Genomic DNA, 22,285 nt, shown 5'->3' with positions numbered 1-22,285 from the left:
TCTTTGAAACAATCTCTTATGAGCCATATGTAGCCTACATATAGCTCACAGTTACACACTTACTTATATTCAATGAACTCTAAAGCAGACACTATAATTTTAGTCTCCTTAACTATGTGGTTAGCATTGAGAGCTATGTTCTATATTGGCTCTGCTATCCAAGCAGAATGAATTATGCTTAATAACTCTCAGTCTTTTTGTACAAGGTGGTTACCCATATATGACATACTGCAAAAATCTTAAATTATTCTCAACTGCTCCCTCAATGAAGTAGAAAAAAATAGTAGGGTATGCAGTATTAGAAAAATTATATCTGAGTCATTATTGGTTTTATTCTCACTTTCTTACTGATGGGAAAGGTGATCAGTCTATCATTTTGATATTAATAAAGAGTGAGGGGACCAAAATAATTGGGTACCTAATTTAATCTGTTTAGACATATTAATTTCCTCACTTTATAGATGAATGAATGATTATGTAGACAGGTTAAGAAACCTGCCTAGAGTCACACAGCTGCAACTGCAAGCAGCAGAATTAGGATCTGAAGTTAGTTTATTGGATTCTAACACTTATACCTTTTCATGACATTGTTCTGTCTCTTTTCCTCTTCTAAATGACGTTGGTTAGACTGCAACTTGTGGACATCCTTTGGAAACTGTATTGCCTTATTACAACTACAAATTATTTGACCCGCCTTTCAGGAAAGATTCTCAAGTCAATACTTAGCAAACATTCCTCTGAGGTCCCACTGAGTTTTATAAGAAATTAGCTATTATAGAGAGGTTGGAATTCCTTCACCCTAGCAAGCAAGGTTTATGAAATCTATGAGATCAAGGAGAAAATGATAGAGCATCAGCAGAGGTGTGTGCATCCACCCTACCTATGATCACTTATGTTACTGTCTCAAAATGAACACTCTCCGACACTCCCAATAGCTGAGCTCTGCCTCCAGTTAAAGCCTGCTGCATTCATTGTTTTGGATAAGCATCGTTTTTTGTATAAGAATCTGAGCCTAATACACTTTTAGATGGCTTCTGTCTTAGAGGACCCAGGAGGTATACAAAACTATATGCTAAAAACATAATTTTATTATTAAGAAAACCATTATCCAAGGTCTGAGTGCCCAGGTTCTACTACTTTGTAGCATGTGCTCTGGGTAAAAATTTCATTGGTAGAGGCTCCTGATGTTTTATAGCACAATTTACATCCCTTGCACACTTTGAACCATGCATCATTACTGTCATGGATCCCTTGATGTTGCTAGCATAAGTCATTGGCTAAAATGGATAGACATCACCTGAGACACCCCTGATTTATTAGGATCCATTATGCCCTCTATAAAACACTTCTTTTAATTAATAGGACCAGCTGTTCTGTGGAAGAAGCATCTGTCTCCAGAACCTTCCTTATTCCTCAAAGCCTCTTGAGGACACAAGAACTGTGTTTTGTAATTTGGCAGGACTCTGTTAGACCTCTGATCCCTCATATTCTGGAAAATCTCCACCAACCATTCCTCCCTAGTGGAAAATCACAGCAAAGCTCTTCTGTAATGGAATGGAAAATTACCACTAAATACATAGATTTTGAATAAATGAATTTAAAGGATGCATTTTTGATACTACCCATGATTTCTTAGGTCTTATGTATTATTTCTTTTTCTGATCTACAATCTTGACTTTTCTTTATGATTCTCAGTCAACATGTAGTCATTAAATAATTTAAGGGCCAAACTATGTGTTAGAATCACTTACATAATTTAATAATCATGTTAAGTGCTAGACTTACTTCTTTAGTGTACAGATGCAACCAATACATTTACTTGTTTATATATCTGGGCCACTCCCAATACCCCCTACCCCCACCATAACCTGGTACATTGCAGGCCTCTTCATACAAAGTGGTTGCTTAAAGGAGAAATGATTGATTCTATCATAAGAATGAAAAGAGGAAGGTCTCACAGATGTAAGTCTTTTGAGTGGATTCAGAGAGAAGTTGGAAAGGAATCAGTCAAAGCAGAAAAGTAACATGAGCAAAGACATGGGAGTGTGATAGAGCTGGGGCATCTGAAGACTTACAAATAGTTAGAAAAGCATGTGAACCCCCAGAAAAGGAAGTGGTGAGCACTAGAAGTGTATATTTTGACGGATTGTGATGGTTGATGGGAGGAGATGTGTTAGGCTCAGATTAACTGGAAGTGGTTTTCGACAAGAATTTTAGATTTTATCAGACAAAATGTCACTAGAACAGGAAGCTATTTAAGTGGTTTATTAACCACATCATCTAAAGAGTATAGATGCATAGAAGTAAGCTAGGTGGGAGTTTCACATGTTGGTGAAAGCCACAAAACTCTGTCCTTAGCCTAGGCGTCCACCAGTTTGTAAACAACCCATAACTGTCAGGTAGGGGGAAAGAATTGTTTTAGGCCAGTTGTAAATGTTTCTAATTCTGCAAGGCAATATTTAACAAAGAGAACTGCGGATCTGAGATTGAGCTGGTTGACTTGTCTGTCTTCCCCGATGGAATATCTGTCTCCCAATGCTTCAAGTTTGGCTTCTGAGCCAGAATGGAGCTTCATTTTCCAGTCCTGGAAATGTGTGGAGGGGCTGGGATGCCTATGGAAACCTCCTAATGCACTCCAATGAATGAGCTGTAGGAGGACCTGGTACCAAGCTGGCACTACTTGAATGGTTTGCCTTTCAGAGCAGCAGAGACATTTATGGAGTGGCTTCAAGAGTGGAGCTAAAGATAGTGCTTTAGATGAGATAATATATTTTTTAAAAATTTGGTGTTTTTTTTTTTTTTTTTTTTTTTTTTTTTTTTTTCAGAGAGAGAGGAAGAAGGATGGGTGGGAAGGAGAGAGAGATTTGTTGCTCCACTTATTTATGCATTCATTGGTTGATTCTTATATATGCCCTGACCAGGGATGGAACCTGCAACCTTGAAATAAGGACTAAAAGAAATACACAAAATCTTATTTAAAAAGAAGAGACTATATAAAAAGAAAAATTTGAAAAATAAACAAATAGAAATTCTAAAACGTACAGAAAATAATTTTTGAAAATTAATAGATACATTCAAAAATAGATTATACATAGTAGAAACATTAGTGAACTGGAAGAAATATGTGAGGAAATTACCCAAATGCAACAAAAGCTTATTAAGAGATGGAAAATGTGACAGGTCAATAAGTATGGAAAATAGAAAGAAAAGGTCCAATATATAATCTAATAAGACAAAAAGAGAGAAGAGAGGAAGTAAAGAAGAAGGAATGTTTGATGTGAAACTGGAGGAGACTATTTTAAAATGGGTGAAAGACATCCATTCTCAGATGTAAGATGTGCAATGTGTTCTGGACAAGATGAACAATGATAAACGCCCATTAGTCACATCACAGAGTAACACCAAACCAACAAAGATTAAAAACAACAACAACAAAACACCTAAAAGGAACAACAATTCAACAAGAGTTTCTCAATCTCAGCACTATTAACATTTTGGACAAGACAATTCTTTGCTGGGCAGTGAGGGGGGGCTGTCCTCTACATTGTAGGTATTTGGCAGTTTACCTGGACTCTATCCACTAGATGCCAGAGCACCTTTCCCCCATTTGTGACAACCAAAAATGTCTCCCGACATTGCCAGATGTTCCTGGAGGGCAATAGTGCCTCCAGTGGAGAACCACTAAATTAGCCTGTGATGGAATTCTCAATAGCAAAATTAGAAGTCATAAGGCAATGGAACATCTTCAAAATGTTTGTGGAAAAAATACTTGTAGACTTGTACACCCAGCTAAACTATAATTCAAGAGCAAGGGTAAAACTATTATTTTCAGACGAAGATTGTATAATTCACCAAGTCCTGCCCAAAGAAAAATATAAAGGACAATGCTTTAGGAATTAGAAACACAAAGTCCAAAAGGAAGGAATGAGATGCAAAAGAAACAAACGAAAAGCAAAGTCCCAACAGTGAGGAAGAGATCAATAAACACATGAGTAGATCTAAGTAAGCATTGACTATATTAAAAACGACTGATTTGTAAGAAAAAGGGGAAATAAAATGTAGATAATGATATGACATTTACAATGAGCAGAGTGATAGAAGTTAATGTTTTCCAAGATCTTTGAACTGAATAGGAAGAAAGAAGAAATACTGAGTATGATCTCAGGGTAGAAAGAATTTCTTGAATTTGGCACACACTAGAACCAGACTGCAAAGAAAATGACTGATAAATGTCAAACACTACTAGCAATGCTAAAAATGTGCATGCCATATGATCCCAAAACTCCAAGTCTTGGTGTCTAGGCCAGAAATATTCTTATTGATATATGCCAGAAGACATGAGATAGTTCCCGTGAAAGTCCTTTGAAATATTTTATTTTTTTATTTTTAAATATATTTTATTGATTTTTTACAGAGAGGAAGGAAGAGCGATAGAGAGCTAGAAACGTCGATGAGAGAGAAACATCGACCAGCTGCCTCCTGCATACCCCCTACCGGGGATGTGCCCGCAGCCAAGTACCATGCCCTTGACCGGAATCGAACCTGGGACCCTTCAGTCCGCAGGCCGATGCTCTATCCACTGAGCTAAACAGGTTTCGGCAGTCCTTTGAAATATTTTAAACCCTCTACCAATGTACAGATTTGTTGTAATGATTTTCATTATTGTCTTAAATTCTTCTTTTAATAAATCCCTTTTGTATAATATATAGATATAACATTAGGCAGATAAGGAATTCTTACGAAATGTTATAAGTGAATGATTAGTGACAAAAATACACATATGATTTGTGAAGGAGAAAAAAGTAAATTTTATATACAGTGTGATCTTTAATACTAGAAAATATATGCAAAGACAAAATTCTGGGAAGAAATATAGTAATATATCACTAACATTTATCTTTAGACTAGAGGCCCGGTGCTTGAATTTTGCACACCGGGGCAGGGGGTGGGGTGTCCCTCAGCCCAGCTTGCACCCTCTCTAATATGGGATCCCTCTCACAATCCAGGACTGCTGGCTCCCAACTACTCACCTGCCTGCCTTCCTGATTGCCCTTAACTGCTTCTGCCTGCCAGCCTGATCACCCCCTAACCACTCCCATGCCAGCCTGATTGATGTCTAACTGCTCCCCTGCCAGCCTGTTTGCCCCCAACTTCCCTCCTCTGCTGGCTTGGTCACCCCTAACTGCCCTCCTCTGCAGGGTTAATCACCTGGTGCCTCCCAGCTGCCCTTCTCTGCTGGCCATCTTGTGGTGGCCATCTTGTGTCCACATAGGGGCAGGATCTTTGACCACATGTGGGCAGCCATATTGTGTGTTGGAGTGATGGTCAATCTGCATATTACTCTTTTATTAGATAGGATAGAGGCCTGGTGCATAATTGGGGGCCAGCTGGTTTTCCCTGAAGGGTGTCCCGGATCAGTGTGTCCCAAAGAAAAATATAAAGGATAATGCTTGAGGAATTAGAAACACGAAGTCCAAAAGGAAGGAATGGGATGCAAAACAAACAATAGAAAAGCAAAGGTGGGGGTTCCTTTGGGGCATGGGGTGGTGGCCTGAGCTAGGGGCCCGTGGTGGTTTGCAGGCCAGCCATGCCCCCTGGCAACCCAAGTGGAGGCCCTGGTATCTGGAATTTATGTACCTCCTACAATTGAAACTTTGTAGCCTGGGGTGGAGGCCTGGGCCGGCCAGGGTGTGCGGAAAGCTTTGCTTCCTCCATTGCCAGGGGCATCCCTATCCTCTGGCTCTTTCCAGCTCTGTGGCTGCCACCATTTCTGTTTGGATTTGTTTACCTTCTATAATTGAAACTTTGTAGCCTTGAGTGGAGGCTTAGGTCGGCAAGGGCAGGCGGAAAGCTTGGCTTACTCCATTGCCTGGGAAACCCAAGCCTCCTTCCTGCTCTCTGTGGCTGTAGCCATCTTGGCTGGGTTTATTTGCATGCTCACTCTGATTGGCTGGTGGGCATGGCTTGTGGTTACAGCAGAGTGATGGTTAATTTGCATATTACTCTTTTATTAGGTAGGATAATTTTTTAAAATAATTTTTTATTTTCTAGTTTTTATATGGTGACAATGCCTCACTTTTTAAATGAGAAAAAAAATAACCAACACAAGGCACTGTCAATATTTAGTTATTATTTGGGACATTTATATTTGATAAGATTTCAAAAAAATGACTAATTTTTATTAGTCTACACAGTTTATTATGAAGCAGTTTTTAAATGAGTTTTTAATCTACCAGAGAGAGGGCCATCAGATGCTAACTCCTACACTGATAGTTTAATATTAAAGATTTCCTTTTCACTTAAGAAGGTGTTAAGATTTGAGATTTCTGTCTTCTATTTATACAATTTGCAACAGAATGTCACCACCTGCTGGCAGGCCTGTATTTGTGGGACAGTCTATCCAAGTGAAACAAACTTCGACTTTGATGATTGTACAGAAACTGTAACCTCTCAATTGTACTCCAATCATCATAAAAATGGCAATTTTTGTTGAGTTTATTAATTTTTTTTCTTGCTAGGCCAAGCATTATGTCATTTTATTCCTTGCATTATCCATAAGCATTATGAACCTTTAATGAACTCATGTGAGGTAGGAAATCAAAGCACAGATAAGTTACACAGTTTTCCCAAGGCCACACAGTTAGTGAATGCCAGAGCCGAGCTTACAAACCCAGGCAATGGCAATCCTCCTGTAGTTCCTGCTTCTAACTGTGTGAAAAGCAGCTGTGGTAATCTGGAGTGTGAAAGCACAACCAATAGTGAAAATATTGAGGAAGCAGGCGGGAAAATGTCAGGTCAATTAACCCTCCATTCTTCCTGGCTTATCTGAGACCCTAAGCAGATCACCACCCATCCAAAGTGACTTCTTTCTCTGACCCTCCCGAAGCTTTTGTGAGGATAAAACAAGACATTGAGGGTAAAAGCTTTGTAATCTGCATCCTGTATTTTTTTTTTCAAATTCATCTCTGAATTAAAATGAGCTCTTTAAAAATGTAACAGCTTGAAACTGAGTATTTTTTTTCTTGAAGACATGTCATCTTTCTGTTGTGATTTAAAGTCTTGCCTTTGGTTTGCAGAGGATAAATGCTTATTTAGCTGTGCTTTTCGCATTGTTAATTAAAGCATAATGATCTTTTCCACTGCACTGCCCAATGCCCATTACTCAAGGCCTAACTTGATAAATCACTCTAATCCCAAGCAAACATGGTTCCCTCAGGAGAACATGCTCCCTTTCTGCTGTCAGGGAATAAGAGCAAAAAGCTCTCCTCGGCTTTGGCTGACAGCAAATGCAATTGAACGTTCAATGGAGCTTGTCTCCAAAGTCTGGGGCATCCCTGCCCTCAGAGGCTCCTTACTGCACCAGGTTACTCACCCTTCTTTGCAGGTGTAAGTGACAGTGCTCCCCAAAGTGAAGTTACTCCAGGTGATGACAGCATCTTTGATGGCAGGAGGCTCTCCACAGAGGACAAGATGACAAGTAGGTGGCGCTCTGTCCCAGCTGCCTGATGCGGAGCATTCAAGGATGGAAGGGCCCTGTAAGCTATAAGAAAGAATGACACGGCCTCTTTCATTGCTTATTTCCTGTGATGGCATTGAAACAGGAAGGGCTTAGAGGAATCTAAATACATAAATATAAAATTTCTTCATATTTTATTGCTTTATATAAAAGGAAGGAAAACCTGAGCAGGTTGTAGATTCTTTAAAACAATGAAAGGGCTAAAACAACATAACTTGGTGCAAAATAAAATGTGCTCATTGGTGGAGGTGTAGACTTTGTGAGTAGGTTACCTAAATCAGAAGGGGTTAGCGGGCTGGCTAGGAGACAGACACCAGGATAACATTTACCAAAAAATCCAGGCCTTGTCTTACACTTCACAATACTTTTTGCCTTCATGTTTAACGTCAAAATGCTTATAACAGTTGAACTAGAGTTTCCAAATGGAATATTTCCCTGGGCATTTACTGGAAGCTGGGCCTCAGGAAGCATACCAATTTGAGAAACTTGTATTGAAAACCAGCCAGTCACATGCAGATGAAACCTACTGAGGAAATGGTGAGTAGCGGGTATTATAGGAAGCTTGGCTGGTGTCTGTGGACTTACCTGTATCCACTCTCACAGGAATAAGATGCGGTAGAAAGGTAGGTGAGCCCGCTCAAAACGTATTTCCCATGACTTATGTTTTCAGGGCTAGGACACTTGATCGGTTCACACACAGGAGGAGAATGACTCCAAGAACCGCTAGCAAGACAGGATGATTCTTTATCCCCCTCCAGAGCATATCCTTTATTACACCTAAAGGAGATAAAGGAAAAGGACACAATATAATTTCCCTTACTTCCCATAATTTTATCTGTGCCCAAGCCTCCCCCCCCCAAAAAAAAATATTGAGAACTTATTCATATTGGAAGAGTTCTTTTTTACTACTGAATAATGCTTTGAAATTATTTTTTTTTTATGGTTCAATACTGTACATCTTCCCCACAGGGATCTTGCTGGATGATAAGTAGGACTATAGATTTAAGGATTTGGCTTGTCTCTAGTTTGTGTCATGGATTAGTAGCTGCAAACAGAACATTCTTGGTTTGAGAGTGGTCTGGTCTAGTATTAGCCCCTGTAATATTAGATTTGGCACAAAAGCTCCCTTATTTATTTATTTATTTATTTATTTATTTATTTATTTATTATTTTTATTGATTTATATGGATTTCAGAGATGAAGGGAGAGAGAGACAGAGACAGAGACAGAGAGAAACATCAATGATGAGAATCACTGATCAGCTGCTTCCTGACGCCCCACACGAGACTGAGCCTGCAACCCAGGCACGTGCATGACTGTGAATCAACCATGACCTCCTAGTTCATAGATTGACACTCAACCACTGAGCAACACTGGCCAGACCAAAGCTCCCCTTTTAACCAAAGATATTAGCTTGCAGAGCTTTCTTACATGGCATCCATTCTTAGAGTTTCTCAAGGAGATGCTGGTGGCAGTAACGGGTTGTGGTCTAGGGATTTAAGGATTCTAGATATGACACCATTGAATAGATGATTGCATTCAGTTTCTTCATACTACACACAACCCAATTAACTCCATATTAATTCAAAACCTTACTATTCTTCCTCTTTTAACCCAGTATTATATCATTGCCAGCAGGTCACCAACAACTTCTACAATGTCATTTCAATCTTAGATGCTCACCTATATATCACTTTACTGCCATAGGTAAATGCTGATCCATCAATGGCACCGTTTTCTGGAGCAGCTGGTTCACCACAGGAAACAGCTGTGAGGACAGAACACAAACAGCATTGCTTTTCTTAGTGAGGACGTGCAAACTCTCTGAAAGTTCAAGGGCAGCTCTAGGTTTTCTTGTCATGTTTACACATAAGCCTAACAGTTGGGTTTTAGATACAAGAGCATTGACGCAATACAATCCTTGACATTTCTAGCCTGCAAATGTCTAGGATTGCCCAACACCACAGACGTGGGGAATTTACTGAACATACCTTCACAGTGTGGTATCAGATGGCTCCATTCTCCAGACTCCGAGCACATGATTTTGTTTGCGCCCATCAGCTGGTATCCTTCCTCACAGGAAAATGTGACTTCGGCACCCACTGTGTAAATCTCACCAGAAGAGTGGCCATTTTCTGGATTTCCTGGAGCCTTACATTTTATTGGTTCTTGAAAGAGAGAAACAGTTTTGGGAGAATAGTAAGTGGCATTCACACAACCCATCCAAGGTCTCATGGCAAAATAATTCCACTACAGCTTAGGTACCAGTTAGAGCCTGAGGAAAAGGCTTTTGAAGGCAGACACATGAAGGCCAGAGATGCTTTGAATGATTAGACCAGAAAATATATTTAATAGGCATTTAAACAATATTTTCAAACAGCAAAAATATATAAAATTTTATCTGGCCTTAAAGGCAGTTATATATTGGAGGCAGTGGTGGAGCCAGGGCTTAACCAGGATTCAGTCCCCTTGACTTCCCCTAACCTCATCCTCATCTTTTCAGAGTAACTGACGCTCTCTCAAGCTCATCCAAAGCACATTTAGGAGAAGTCTCCGGCCTCACTATTCAAACAGACTACAGATGGTGAGCCCCTACCACATGCAAATTTGGTGTCAGTCACAACTTCTAGAATGGGAGATAAGTTAAGGGGAGATGTGTGGCTAGCTCTGAGTAATGGAAGTGACTATAATACTTGAGTTCTCCAAAAGGGAAGAGATACTAAATCAATTTTCCTGAAGAGCACTTAAATGCTAACCAAATGAAATGCTCTCGAAAAGTCAATGTATTATAAAACAGATTTTGAGAATTATTTTTTATTATTTTCTGGTAGTTGCTTTCTCTAATAAATGTAAAAAGATACTGATGGGTGGAGAGATGGTTCAGTATTATTAAAGTTATCACAACATATAGAGATGTGGTAAGGCAAGATGGCTATTTTGTTTCAATGATATAATTCTGTGTGGATGAGGCAGAGGAAAGATATTCATGATGAAGATGTGATAATGCATCTTTCTTGTTCTGATTGAGGCAGTGGAAGCCATTAGTTATATTTCTAAATTCACCCTATAAGCATTTCTTCAATAGTTGGGTGATATAGCTAGCTCTCAGTTTTGTTGTTCAGAACTTGGGAGGTTGGGAGAGGCACAGTACTAATTTAAAGCATCTTTAGCTGTTATTTATGTGTCTTTTTAAATTTGGTTTATCTTCCCTATCTCCCCTTTGATATTGAAAATACTGTCTTATTGTCAAATAACATACATTGGAAATATTTACTAGAAAAAAATTTAAATAAACTTGCCAATTACACATATACTAGTTACCTGCACAGTGTTTACCATCTCCTGTGTAGTGAGGGTTACACAAGCAAATGTAGGACCCATTCGTGTTCAGGCAGGAAGCATACTTGCTACAATCGGACCCAAGTGCACATTCGTCAACATCTAAAATGATGACAGATCACAAAGAGCAAAGTTAGTTTTTATTACGTATCAAGCATTTGGTTTTTATTTTTAAATCATTACATAGCACTTAATGTATAACACTTTATTCTCTATATAAATTTTAAATATAATCATAATCACCTTCAGATATATAATAAAGGCTATTATTTCTTTAGTTTATAGATGGGTAAGTAGAAGAACAACAAAACAACAACAATATAAAGATACTCTTAATATGGAGCCTAGTAAAAATTTAAACTTTTTTGGCACCTCTATGGACAGCTGCTTTGCCACTGCAGTTTGCCCAGCGCTTACTGGGATGAGATGAAATTAACAAAGAAATGCCATGAGAGAGTCTCAGGGCTTTGGGATGATTGTCTCCCACAGAATTTGAATAAATCAACACGGTAAACGTCAAGATTTATCTCACCAATGCATGATGGTGAAATGCCATTCCAGCTCCCATTATCCGTACAGAACATCCTGGAATCACCCAACAAATAGTAGCCGCTGTTGCACTGGTAGGTCACTGTGCTGCCAGCATGGAAGTCCTCGGCTGAATAAAAGCCATTCTCCAAAGAAGGTGGCAACCCACAACTAATGCCTATAATGTGGCCAAGAGGAACACCACTACATTAGGGACAAGATGCTTTAGGGACATTTTCTTTGTATTGACAGTTAGTTGAGTTAAGCATGAATTTTTCATTGCCCACACACATTAGATGGAGAGTGTTCTAGGGTAGCACAACCATTATTGAAAACCACCTGAAGTCTAGGTGAAAGATATAAAGAAAAACCCACATCGAGACTGGTAGGAGGGGTAGAGAGGCAGAATGGACTGGTCCCACACCCACGTGTGGCGGTTAATAACTGGGAGGGATAGCTTGGCTGCAGAGGTCCCCCTGAGAAGCAAAGGGTCCCAGAACTCTAGGCCCCCAGCCCGGAGTTCTAGTGCCAGGAAGAGAGGTCCCATAATTTCTGGCTATAAAAACCAGCAGGGATTGTGGATGAGTGAGATGGGCTGTTAGGCATTTCTGTTAAAGGGCCCACTCATGGACTTATGCTGACTCACTACCTCTGAGGCCCAGCCACAGTGGCAGTGACTCTAAAAGCACTACGGACAAACCAGAAGAACTAATTTGTTTGGCTTCAGAGTGAGGGCTGGAGGGGCAGTTTTCTCCCAGACAGAAGTGCTGGCAGAGGCCATTCGTTGCTCCTTTGCTGAGACTGCCCCCTGCAGGTGCAGGACTGCACCTTTTCTGAGTCTCTATCAACATAGCTAACTAACATCTCACAGGCGATTCCCTGACAACTCACCCATCAAAATTTTGGGCCCACCTAAACTACTTCCAAAGGCATTTCCATATAAGTGACCCGTCTGACTCTTGCTGCAGACTTTCTTAAAATCTCTCAAAAATCCACAAACCCCATACAAGCAACGCCTGGCCCTGTACCTCCTACTAAGCAGCAGCCAGCCTCAGTTTACAGCCTGGTGGTTTCTCTGGATCTTCATTGCCCACCACCCTCCTGGTGCCCAGCATACAGGGCTCATTACATAAAGGAAGCACTCAATGAATGTTTTCTATATTTGCTACTGTAAAGTGTCTAGCTTTTACATAGCATTCCTGAAAGGTGTTCTTATGGTTCCAGTATTTTTCAAGAGGCACTAAAATGCCTTCAACAAAGGCAGCTCACGTTCACAGTGAGGGAGCGGTTGTGTCCACTGTCCTTGATTCAGGCAGTACTGCACAGGGTTCCCGACCATCTGGAAGCCTGGATCACAGGACAGATTGATTTTGGAGCCTGGTTTTAAGTCTGCTGATGTAGTCCGCAGATGAGGTATGGATCCTTCTAAGGGTGGGCAATCTGTGGGCAAACAACACAGGTAGAGAACTTATCAACAATAGTAGAGCATCGCCAGGTCAAGGTTTTCAAATTGTATGTTATACCAACATTTGAGAGCCACTCTACTGATATTAAAATCACTGGCAAGCAAAATTACCAGAAAGAATATTCGAGTCAACAACTTACCCTCTTTCAGGGGGAAATATATATATTTTAAAGGAAATATTTTAGGAACAATTAAAATGTTCTTATAAGTTATATTTGTAGGATATATTTAGAAATTTGTTTAAACACATTGAATTTTAGGATGCAGTTTTGATCATTCAGAGTTTGACTATCAAATGTGCAGGTTATAACATCCACTGTGCTACCCACTGCTGGAGGGCTGCTAGCAAGTGCAGAGCTTAGAGAGTGCCCATCTCAAATGGGAGGACAGGACTTTGCTGTCCTGTCTTATTCTACCTTTGTCCAAGTTTATTCCACAATTAATTTGTACCCTGTTATTCAGAATGTATTTAGTAGTTTAAAAAAATCCTTTGGATGAAGTTGGGTAAAATGAACTCTTTGTTAACCAATAGACTAAAGGGCACACACACTCTTTGATTAACAGAATTTCAAAGTGTCTCCTTTTGCTAGAAACCCAAAGTAGTCAATGAGATAGTAGAGTCAATGGAAGAAGAAAACTCTAACCGGAACAGAATATGCTCTTGGAATCGATCTTCACTTTCCCCACAATTCCAGACAGGAAGTCAGGCCAGGCTAACACATTTCCTTTAGTGAGTTCCTCTGGGCATGAGGTAGCCAATGATTTCACCTGAAGATTTAAAAACACGTCTTTAGATAAATCTTCCTCGTTTCCCTGAGACAGAGTTATTATGTCTTAATTAGTCCTATTAAAAACATCTGCAGATTTTGGGTGGGGTGGGGTGGAGGGAAGCAGGCTTTTGTAAGATATGATTTTGGGGCAACAGGAAAATTTCTCTCCCCGACACTCTTTTTCACCTCCATCTTTCACTTTCCCAAATTTTTTATGATTGCTGGAAATTCTGAAATTCTATGCAGAGAATTTGTCTAAAGCTTTGCAGTTTGTTAAGGGGTGGTAGAGGCCCCCTCTCTCCATTTTCCTGTCTTCTATCTCTGATCTAAAGTTGAGGCAATGACAGCTTAGACAAGCTCTGCCACTAATAATAAGAGCAAGCATTTATCAAGCCCTTAGTATGTGACAAACAACACCTTGATAGTATAGCAGGATTAGGTTAAATCCCAAGCTCCACTACGCTGTTCTGTTTATCTTCATAAACACACACACACACACACACACACACACACACACACACACACACCCTAAAGCTTAGAGAGAGGGAGTAATATGTTCAAAATCATCATGGCAAGTTTGTGGTAAAGCAGGGATTTGAACGCAGGCCACTGTAGTGCTTTAACTACTCACTCATCTGTAACTTTTATGCATAATTTTATGACACTCCTAAATTCCTGCACTTTAAGGAGAGGGGTTTGAAGTATTATTCTCTATGATCTTTTCCAGCTCTGAAATGACAAGATTTTTATAAAATAATCATGTCCAAAACAATTTAAAAACATCACCAAGAAACTGAAAAGGGGAATTATTGAAAGTTACGGCAGATAACCTCTAGCTGGCTTAGTCTACGATCATAGCCTCAAATGATACTGGCGGCAAAGTCTGAAAACCCAGAGGTTGCAATAAGATAGGGCATCATTAGGCTGTTCACATTTTTACTAGTTTTGTACCTTTGTAGCTCATTACTGTCATACACTGAAAATGGAATTGACCTGCTGTGGAGACAGGACATAGTCCCAGAGGTTGAGCTGGCTTATGGAGCCCACAAAAGACTCCGCTGGGTTGAATCCCTCTCCTTTTTTGTCTTGTTCTTGCCCAAGAACTAATGCACCACCACCTAGAGAGGGAAGAGAAAAAAGGGGGGAAACTGGTCTGATTGTTATTCCTAAAATGCTAACTTAACCAAAGCCTAGCCAACATAAATGTATTAGGGAAAGTTATTAAAAAGCTCAGTTATGTACATTTATTGCATGTTTTATCAATAAGGACAAATTCAATGTTTTACAAAACAACTTAAAATAAAGCTGTATTTAAATATTAGATTTATAAAAATTGAACTATAAAACTAATATAGGTATACTTGGATAAGCATATGTGATTTTATATCAACAAAATAGGAAGTCCTATGTGGCCTCCTTTCTCCTAGACAATTATCCTCCATGGTAGACTATCAGTTGATACTCTTTTTCTTATGTCTTAAGCCTACAATGTTTACATTTCTTTCACAGATTCCAAGGAATCTTCTAAAGTTGCCAGTGGCCACCTAATCGCCAAATTTAACGGAAATTCTTCAATATTCACCTCTGGCGACTTCTCTGTACCATGTTTCTTTTGTCCATTTCATTCTATTTAACTGTCTGTCCTTTTGCACTGAGTGGTCTGTGTCTGTCCTTCCAGAGCTAACCTTCACCCTTTCCCACTCTACTTTGTGCCCCCAAAGGCTGGCACCTATGGACTGCACCACATCATTTCCTTGTCCCTCTGGCTTCTTTCTGATCCTGTGGCAAATGGAAGGACCAGGCTGAGATAAGAAAATGAGATGAGGAAGTTTAATATCCTGGATACTTTCCTCCCAGGCAACGGAGGGTAGTGGCTGCCTTCCTCTGTCTGACATCACTGCTCCCGCTGAGTGAGTTCTCTCCATCGCTTAACCCTGGTCATACTTTTGAAAAGAGTCCCTTCGTTCAACTCTTCAGCTAGCCTCCTTGTGTGTGCCACCTGCTCCCTGCCAGAAGCCTTGCTGGTGCCACCTGGTTTCCATGAGAACATCCTCTCCTGGTTCTCCTCAAACCTTTCTGCTCCTTTCTCTGCCTGCCTCTTAGATGCTGATGCCCCCAGGATCCTACCCCCGCCTCCTCTCTTCTTCCTTCAACTGCTCTCCCCATCTGACCTCACTCACCTGCCAATCAATGTCTATTGATCCCTCTTTTAAGATGTCCCAACCTACATCTCTTTCTTATAAAACAAATATTTAAAAATTTATATATACCTGGATGGAAATTAGAAAAAATAAATATAAAGAATTCACCCTACCCAGGAATAATCACTTAATACTTTGTGTATTTCCTTCTAGGTTACATTTTTATTTTAATTATTTTTTAGTGTGTGTATATGTGATATTTAAAAACACACAATTCAGGATCACAATATACATGATGTTTCAATCTTGCTTTCTTGATGTTCAGCTCTTGTTTCATGAATTTTAAGTTATTTTATATGTATGTACAGTAATCTATAATTTGCTTAATTAACTAAACCACTTTTAATTGGATACCTTGAGATAAATATATTAGTACATGAGTATTTGATTCTTGGTGATTGCATTGTTGATTGCATGCAAAAGGTTTCTCTAAGGCTCTTGATGGAAGTTTCTAAATTGTTTCCCAGAAAGGTTGTATCACAATTTTTATACAATTCAACTATGCTGAATTCTTGTCAATCATACCTATTCACTAAAAACAACTGTCAATTTGATATAAAGTTGTGTCAACCTATGTTTTTGGTTGCATGTATTCTTGTGATCAGAATTCAAATTCATTATGTCTAAAACCAAATACAGAATCTTCCCTGACTCTAACTCTTGCTCTGATAATTGTGCTTCCCCTAGAATTCCTATCTTAGCTTACAGACTCTTCAATAAGCTTCTTCATCCAAACTGAAACCAGCATTCACTGAGCTCTGTTAAATAAGTTTTGCAATATTTACGGACTCCAATTCATTCTTACTGCTGAAATCAGACAACCATCTCCCTTGGTGGATACTGTTATAGCTTCCTCCCTGCTCCCTATTCCTGTAACCTACTATTCACTCTTCTATCAGGGTTTAATTTTTTTAAAAGACAGAAATGCTGTTTTTAAAATTATAAACAAAATGTATGTTTTTAAAATTATAAATTAAATCATTATGAAAATATCAGAAAAGAATAAAGAAGAAAATAAAAGCTATCTGCCATCCCACCACCCAGAGAAGAGATCATTGAAAACAAGAAACTTCCACCCCACTTTACCTGGTAATGCCACTTCCTATTGAAACACAATGTTTCCACATTTATTAAACTGCCAACCATTCCTCCTAATTTGATCACATCATAGGAAAATCTATATAGAGCAAGCTTATTGCCTTGTATTATACAATGCCGAGAACCCTGGATCGCCTAATACTTTTGCTTTCCTTCAAACTAAAACTCTTCAAATATTTTTCTAAAGGTGTTTATAGAGGCAAGTTTTGATTTTTAGTGCTCCAGCTTGTGCACTGGATATATTTGTATACTGTGAAGACTGATCATAAAACAAAATAAAACATATAAATAACACCAGCAATTAATCTCCTTGGAAGAGATGTTAGTTCAGAATGCTTCTTGATAGTCTTACTAAAACCCCAAAGGCATTTCCTACACAGAGGGTCACAAAGAACACCTAGAAAAAGCTTCTAATAATTTACAGTCTGGGTAGTCAGGGGTAGTAAATAAAAGAGAGACTTAATGATCTTTGTCCATCACCTAACACAACAAAGCTAGCAAACTCCATGTTCACCTAAGCACCAGCACTTTTAGTGATTAACAGAATTCTATTTCTTCTGCTAAGACATACCAGGTATGGCCGAACCTACGGAGAGACCCATACCACCATCAGATAATTTCCCATCAATATAGACTTTCCAGGCTCCAGCCACACTTGTCCAGGTGATTGCAATATGATGCCAACTGCCGTCATTCACGGAGGGACAATCTGTTATCTTTTCCTTGCCGTTCACATAAAGAACCCAGCTGTGGAAAGATTCCAGGGGACAGAGTCATCAGTCATATGTTGTAATGCCACCTGTGGGGAATGCTACTATTTTTTCTTCTCTCTCCATGTGGGTAAAGAACTTTGCATAGCTGAAATCGGTTTGGCTCAGTGGTAGAGCGTCGGTCTGCGGACTGAAAGGTCCCAGGTTCGATTCTGGTCAAGGGCATGTACCTTGGTTGCGGGCACATCCCCGGTAGGGGGTGTGCAAGAGGCAGCTGGTTGATGTTTCTCTCTCATCGACGTTTCTATTGTAGCTTTCTATCTCTCTCCCTTCCTCTGTAAAAAATCAATAAAATATATTAAAAAAAGAACTTTGTATAAAACCATTACTTCTTCCTGCCACCCTCCTTCTCCCCCCAATTTGGTCATATTTCACAGAAGCAGATTTGATTTACTCATTACACTTTATCATAGCTCACTGAATATTTGTGTTTCTTAAACATGGAGAACTAGGAAAAAGTCTTAGGATGAGCTGAGACACATTGGTCTAATTTAACTGACCATCCACTCTGGAGAGAATAAGCAAAGAATGAAAGGAATGCCATCAGTAGATGAGTGGATAAAAAAAGCTGTGGCACATTTGCACAAAGGGTTACTATGCAACTGTAAAAAGGATCGCTTATCCTTTGAGAGACCTGAAGAGTATTATACTAAGTGAAATAAGTCAGTCAGAGAAAGACAAGTATCACATGATCTCACTCATATGTGGAATCTAATAAACAAAAAAACCTGATGAACAAAATAGATCCAGAGGCATGGAAGCATGAAAGAGACTGATAAATCTCAGAGGGAAGGTGGGGAGGCAGGAAGAGATTAACCAAAGAACTCGTATACATATATGCATAGCCCATGGACACAGACAATAGTGTGGTGAAGGTTGGGGAGTGAAGCGAGGTGGAGAGGGTCAATGGGGGGATAAAAAGGAGACATCTGTAATACTTTCAACAATAAAGATATATGTTAAAAAATAAAATGCAAGGAATGAGAGTTGTACAAGCATAGAATGGTTGTCTTCCTCTAGATGTATATTCTTAAAATCAGGAACAAACTTCAGAAAATAAGACTGTCTCTCCATTGCCAAAGCTGTCACATGGCAGACAAAGCATGTGGATCCAAAAAAAAAAAGAATAACTAGGATTAAACAAAGGTGACCAACACACGAGGAATCCAACAACCACGTCACTTAGGGAAATGTCAAAGATAAGAAGCAGTTTAAAGTGAAATATTTCCAAAAGCAAATGGAGAAAAAGAAAAGATCAGAGGAAACTGATAAGAACTCATTACGCATCTGCCTTGGCATCTTAGCCCCTATTCCATGCATTTTAAGATGAAATAATATTTTTATAATACTTGTTTTTGTCTGGAAAGAGAGCTCTGTGGGTCTTTGAGGCTTGCAACCTTCTCAGTAGCAACAGGCCACACATTTGGAGGCGGCTGAGAGGAACAGGCCATGCAGTGAACCACAGAATCTATCCAGATTGAAGGTATAAACCTCAGCCTCGTCAAGGATTCCACATGCGGTGAAGAACAGTGGTTCTGAAGGGACCACAGAGCTGAGGCAATGGACAGCTCGGGGAATAGTAATGTGGACAGATGCCAATGATGGGAGTCATGTACAGGTCTGTGGATTTTATCAAAACCCTGGGTTCTATGAATCAATCTGCAAGAACCCACTCAGTAGTGAGAGAAATAGCTGAGGTTGAGGGGCCTGATAGCCCAGGGGGATGGGGCCCTGTGACTGAAATTAACTGGTCCCAAAAGAAAAAGGAAATGTCATCTTGAACACCCGAGTTTGTAGACTGCTTCCTACTCAATACGTGTCTCTCATAGGTCAGTAATGTGGCTGATATCCCTTGACCCTTGGAGGCCCTGATAAGTAAAAGAAGGAGCAAGGCTCTACAAGTCAGAGACTGAGACTTGGCTTTGCCACTCTCAGAGTGTGAGATTTGAGGCACACCATTTAGAGTGTTGAAACTGTTTTTAATATATGTTAAATGTGCATGAGTTCCTCAGGACATTGTGAAGATCAAATGAAGAACTTCGTAAACAGCAGTACTTAGTAAAACAACAAGAAGATGCTTAGTAAGAAGCAAAATACACGTATAAGGTATTATCACAAAAATGGCCCTCTTACAGAACTTGTCCATATGCTCCCTTTGGTTACTGTCACCCTGCTATCCTGCCAAGGTACCTGACTCCCCTGCTCCTCAGGCCCTAGTGGGAGGTCTAACTTGGTTCTGAGATAAGATTTCCTGCCATTTCTGCTCACCCGTTGTAATCGGTCAGGAGGAAGGTGTTGTCGCTGCCATTCTCCAGTGCATAGGAGATTGGCGTTCCGTAGTTGTTGATGTCAGAGGATTTCATCCAGAATGTGCAGGTTACAGCATGGAGAGATGGAAGCACACCGTCTAGGATGACGTAACCATAGGTACCAGAAACTTCAAAATCCAGGTTAAAACGCGTAGACTGTTCTGCAATAAATAAGGAAAGTGTGCAGACCATGGTGCTTGCAGGGCGTTTTTCAACAGTCTAAAGTAAGCAGCAGGTAACAGGGCTACTGTCAAAGCAGCCACTGCAGTAAATAGGATGACCTGAGAAGTGGTTTCAAAAATTAAAAATACGTTCTTTACAAAATATAACACACATTCTTTTAAATAAAATAATCGGTGAGTAAGATAGGAAAAATACTCAGTAGTGAAAGGAAGCAGAGATATAGGGCATGTTTGGAAGGAGAGGTAGGTCTGGGGAAATACTAAAGATGAGTCGCTAAAGCATGGCTGGCTGCTGCTGGGAATGACCCCGTAGAGCGGAGGAACTGATGCAGGAGAGGGAAGGGCACCATTCCATCCCTACTCAGGGCTCTGGCTCTTTCCGAGTTCATGACCAGTTCAGCTCTGCCCCAATCCTACATACCTCACTCAAAACAAAAGTCCTAGTGTTAAAAGGCCGCAGTGCCCCGAGCAAGCAGTTTAGCATTGATTCTCAAATATGTCCATGGCCTGTGACCTACTTAATCAAGTAGCTTATCAAAACGTCCCTTCTGAACCTATAGAATGTGAATTCAGAGTTCTACTAAATTCAATTCTCTCATTTCCCCCTGACACCTCTAAGTTTCTATATACTCGCCTGTGCTATTGCAGATAAGATTACCTAGTTTATTAGATGGCTCTGAAGATTAAATAATTAAACAAGGCTCTGAAGATTAAATAATTAAACAATGCTTATTATAGTCCCCCTCCCCCCCCCCCCCCCACATAGGTGGTGCTTAGTGCAGGTAAAAATTGGTTGGGTTATATCACTATTTTTAGTATTGTTGGTAATACTCATACATATATACCTGTTTCACACCTGCTGCCTGAAAATCCCGGCTGGCATTTACAACTGTAGGAGTTTAATTCATCCACACAGGTGGCTTGATTTCTACACGGGTTAGACTGACATTCGTTGATGTTCAGTTCACAGCGTAGCCCTGTGAAGCCAGCTGCACACTGGCACCTGAAGGAAAACAAAGTGTAACAATGAAAACAGCTGCAGAAAGGCAGCAGTGGAGGGATGTCTCCCACTTATGGTAACGTGTCTCAGGGACTATAAAAATTAAAATGCTCCACATCAAAACTTTAATGCTAGTTACTTTAGCTAGTGGATCTAATAAACTTATTTAACACGACATTTATTTGAAATGTTTTAGTAGGAGGTAGTTCTTATCAAGATGAAGTATTATTTACACACTGGGCCTTTCTTTCCCCATAGATGTTCTAGGAAAAAAATATTAAAAGTTCAGTGCTTCTGTATTTGCTTCTTATGTAATTGTGTTTTCTCTCATCTTTTATTGCCTTCCCAAGTACACTGTATCCATGGATTCCACATCTGTGGATTCATCATGCATGGAAACTATTCTACAAAAAAAGTATTATGTGTAGCTGACATGTACTATGCAGGGCATTTTTCAATAGTCTTAGGTGTTTGATGGTTGATGGTTGCATCTGTACTGAACATGTACAGACTGTTTTCTTGTCATTACTCCCTAAACAATACAGTATAACAACTATTTCCATAGCATTTACATTGTAATGGGTATTGTAAATAATCTAGAGACGATTTAAAGTATATGGGAGGATGTATGTAGATTATATGCAAATATTAGGCCATCTATACCAATAAAAGGGTAATATGCTAATTAAACTGGACATCCTTCCAGATGTTCTTCTGGACAAAACCACGGTGGTGGGGTCCGAGGCAGAGGCAGTTAAGGGCAATCAGGCTGGCAGAGGAGAGCAGTTAGGGATGACCAGGCTGACAGGGAGAGCAGTTAGGGGCAAACAGGCCAGCAGGGGAGAGCAGTTAGGGGTGACCAGGTCAGCAGGGGAGCAGTGAGGGGCAATCAGGCAGGCAGGCAGAGGTAGTTAGGGTTATCAGGCAGGCAGGGGAGCAATTAGAGGCATCAGGTAGGCAGACAGAGTAGTTAGGGGCAATCAGGCAGGCAGGTGAACAGTTAACAGCCAGTGGTCCCAGATTGTGAGGTAGATGTCCAACTGCCAATTTAGGCTCTATCCTGCTTAAACTAGCAGTTGGACATGCCCCAAAGGGTCTCAAATTGAA

At 40.0% G+C, this 22,285-nt stretch overlaps 1 protein-coding gene across 1 annotated transcript in view; it reads right to left on the bottom strand.

The window, feature by feature from the left end:
- Positions 1 to 22,285, bottom strand: part of SVEP1 (sushi, von Willebrand factor type A, EGF and pentraxin domain containing 1) — a 142,057-nt gene that overhangs the window by 34,253 nt on the left and 85,519 nt on the right. Inside the window, exons 25-36 of the mRNA XM_084899290.1 lie at positions 21,024 to 21,181; positions 19,956 to 20,157; positions 17,489 to 17,664; positions 14,612 to 14,736; positions 13,493 to 13,616; positions 12,653 to 12,823; positions 11,388 to 11,561; positions 10,838 to 10,957; positions 9,508 to 9,684; positions 9,200 to 9,284; positions 8,102 to 8,293; positions 7,373 to 7,540 (exon numbers count right to left, since the gene is read on the bottom strand). Coding sequence (XP_084755416.1) covers positions 7,373 to 7,540; positions 8,102 to 8,293; positions 9,200 to 9,284; positions 9,508 to 9,684; positions 10,838 to 10,957; positions 11,388 to 11,561; positions 12,653 to 12,823; positions 13,493 to 13,616; positions 14,612 to 14,736; positions 17,489 to 17,664; positions 19,956 to 20,157; positions 21,024 to 21,181 — 1,872 coding nt within the window. The remainder of the gene's footprint in view (positions 1 to 7,372; positions 7,541 to 8,101; positions 8,294 to 9,199; positions 9,285 to 9,507; positions 9,685 to 10,837; positions 10,958 to 11,387; positions 11,562 to 12,652; positions 12,824 to 13,492; positions 13,617 to 14,611; positions 14,737 to 17,488; positions 17,665 to 19,955; positions 20,158 to 21,023; positions 21,182 to 22,285) is intronic.

This window comes from Pipistrellus hanaki (genome assembly GCF_964339955.1).
Source record: "Pipistrellus hanaki genome assembly, chromosome: 11".
Classification (NCBI taxonomy): Eukaryota; Metazoa; Chordata; class Mammalia; order Chiroptera; family Vespertilionidae; genus Pipistrellus; species Pipistrellus hanaki.
This window is presented reverse-complemented; position numbering and strand designations above follow the sequence as displayed.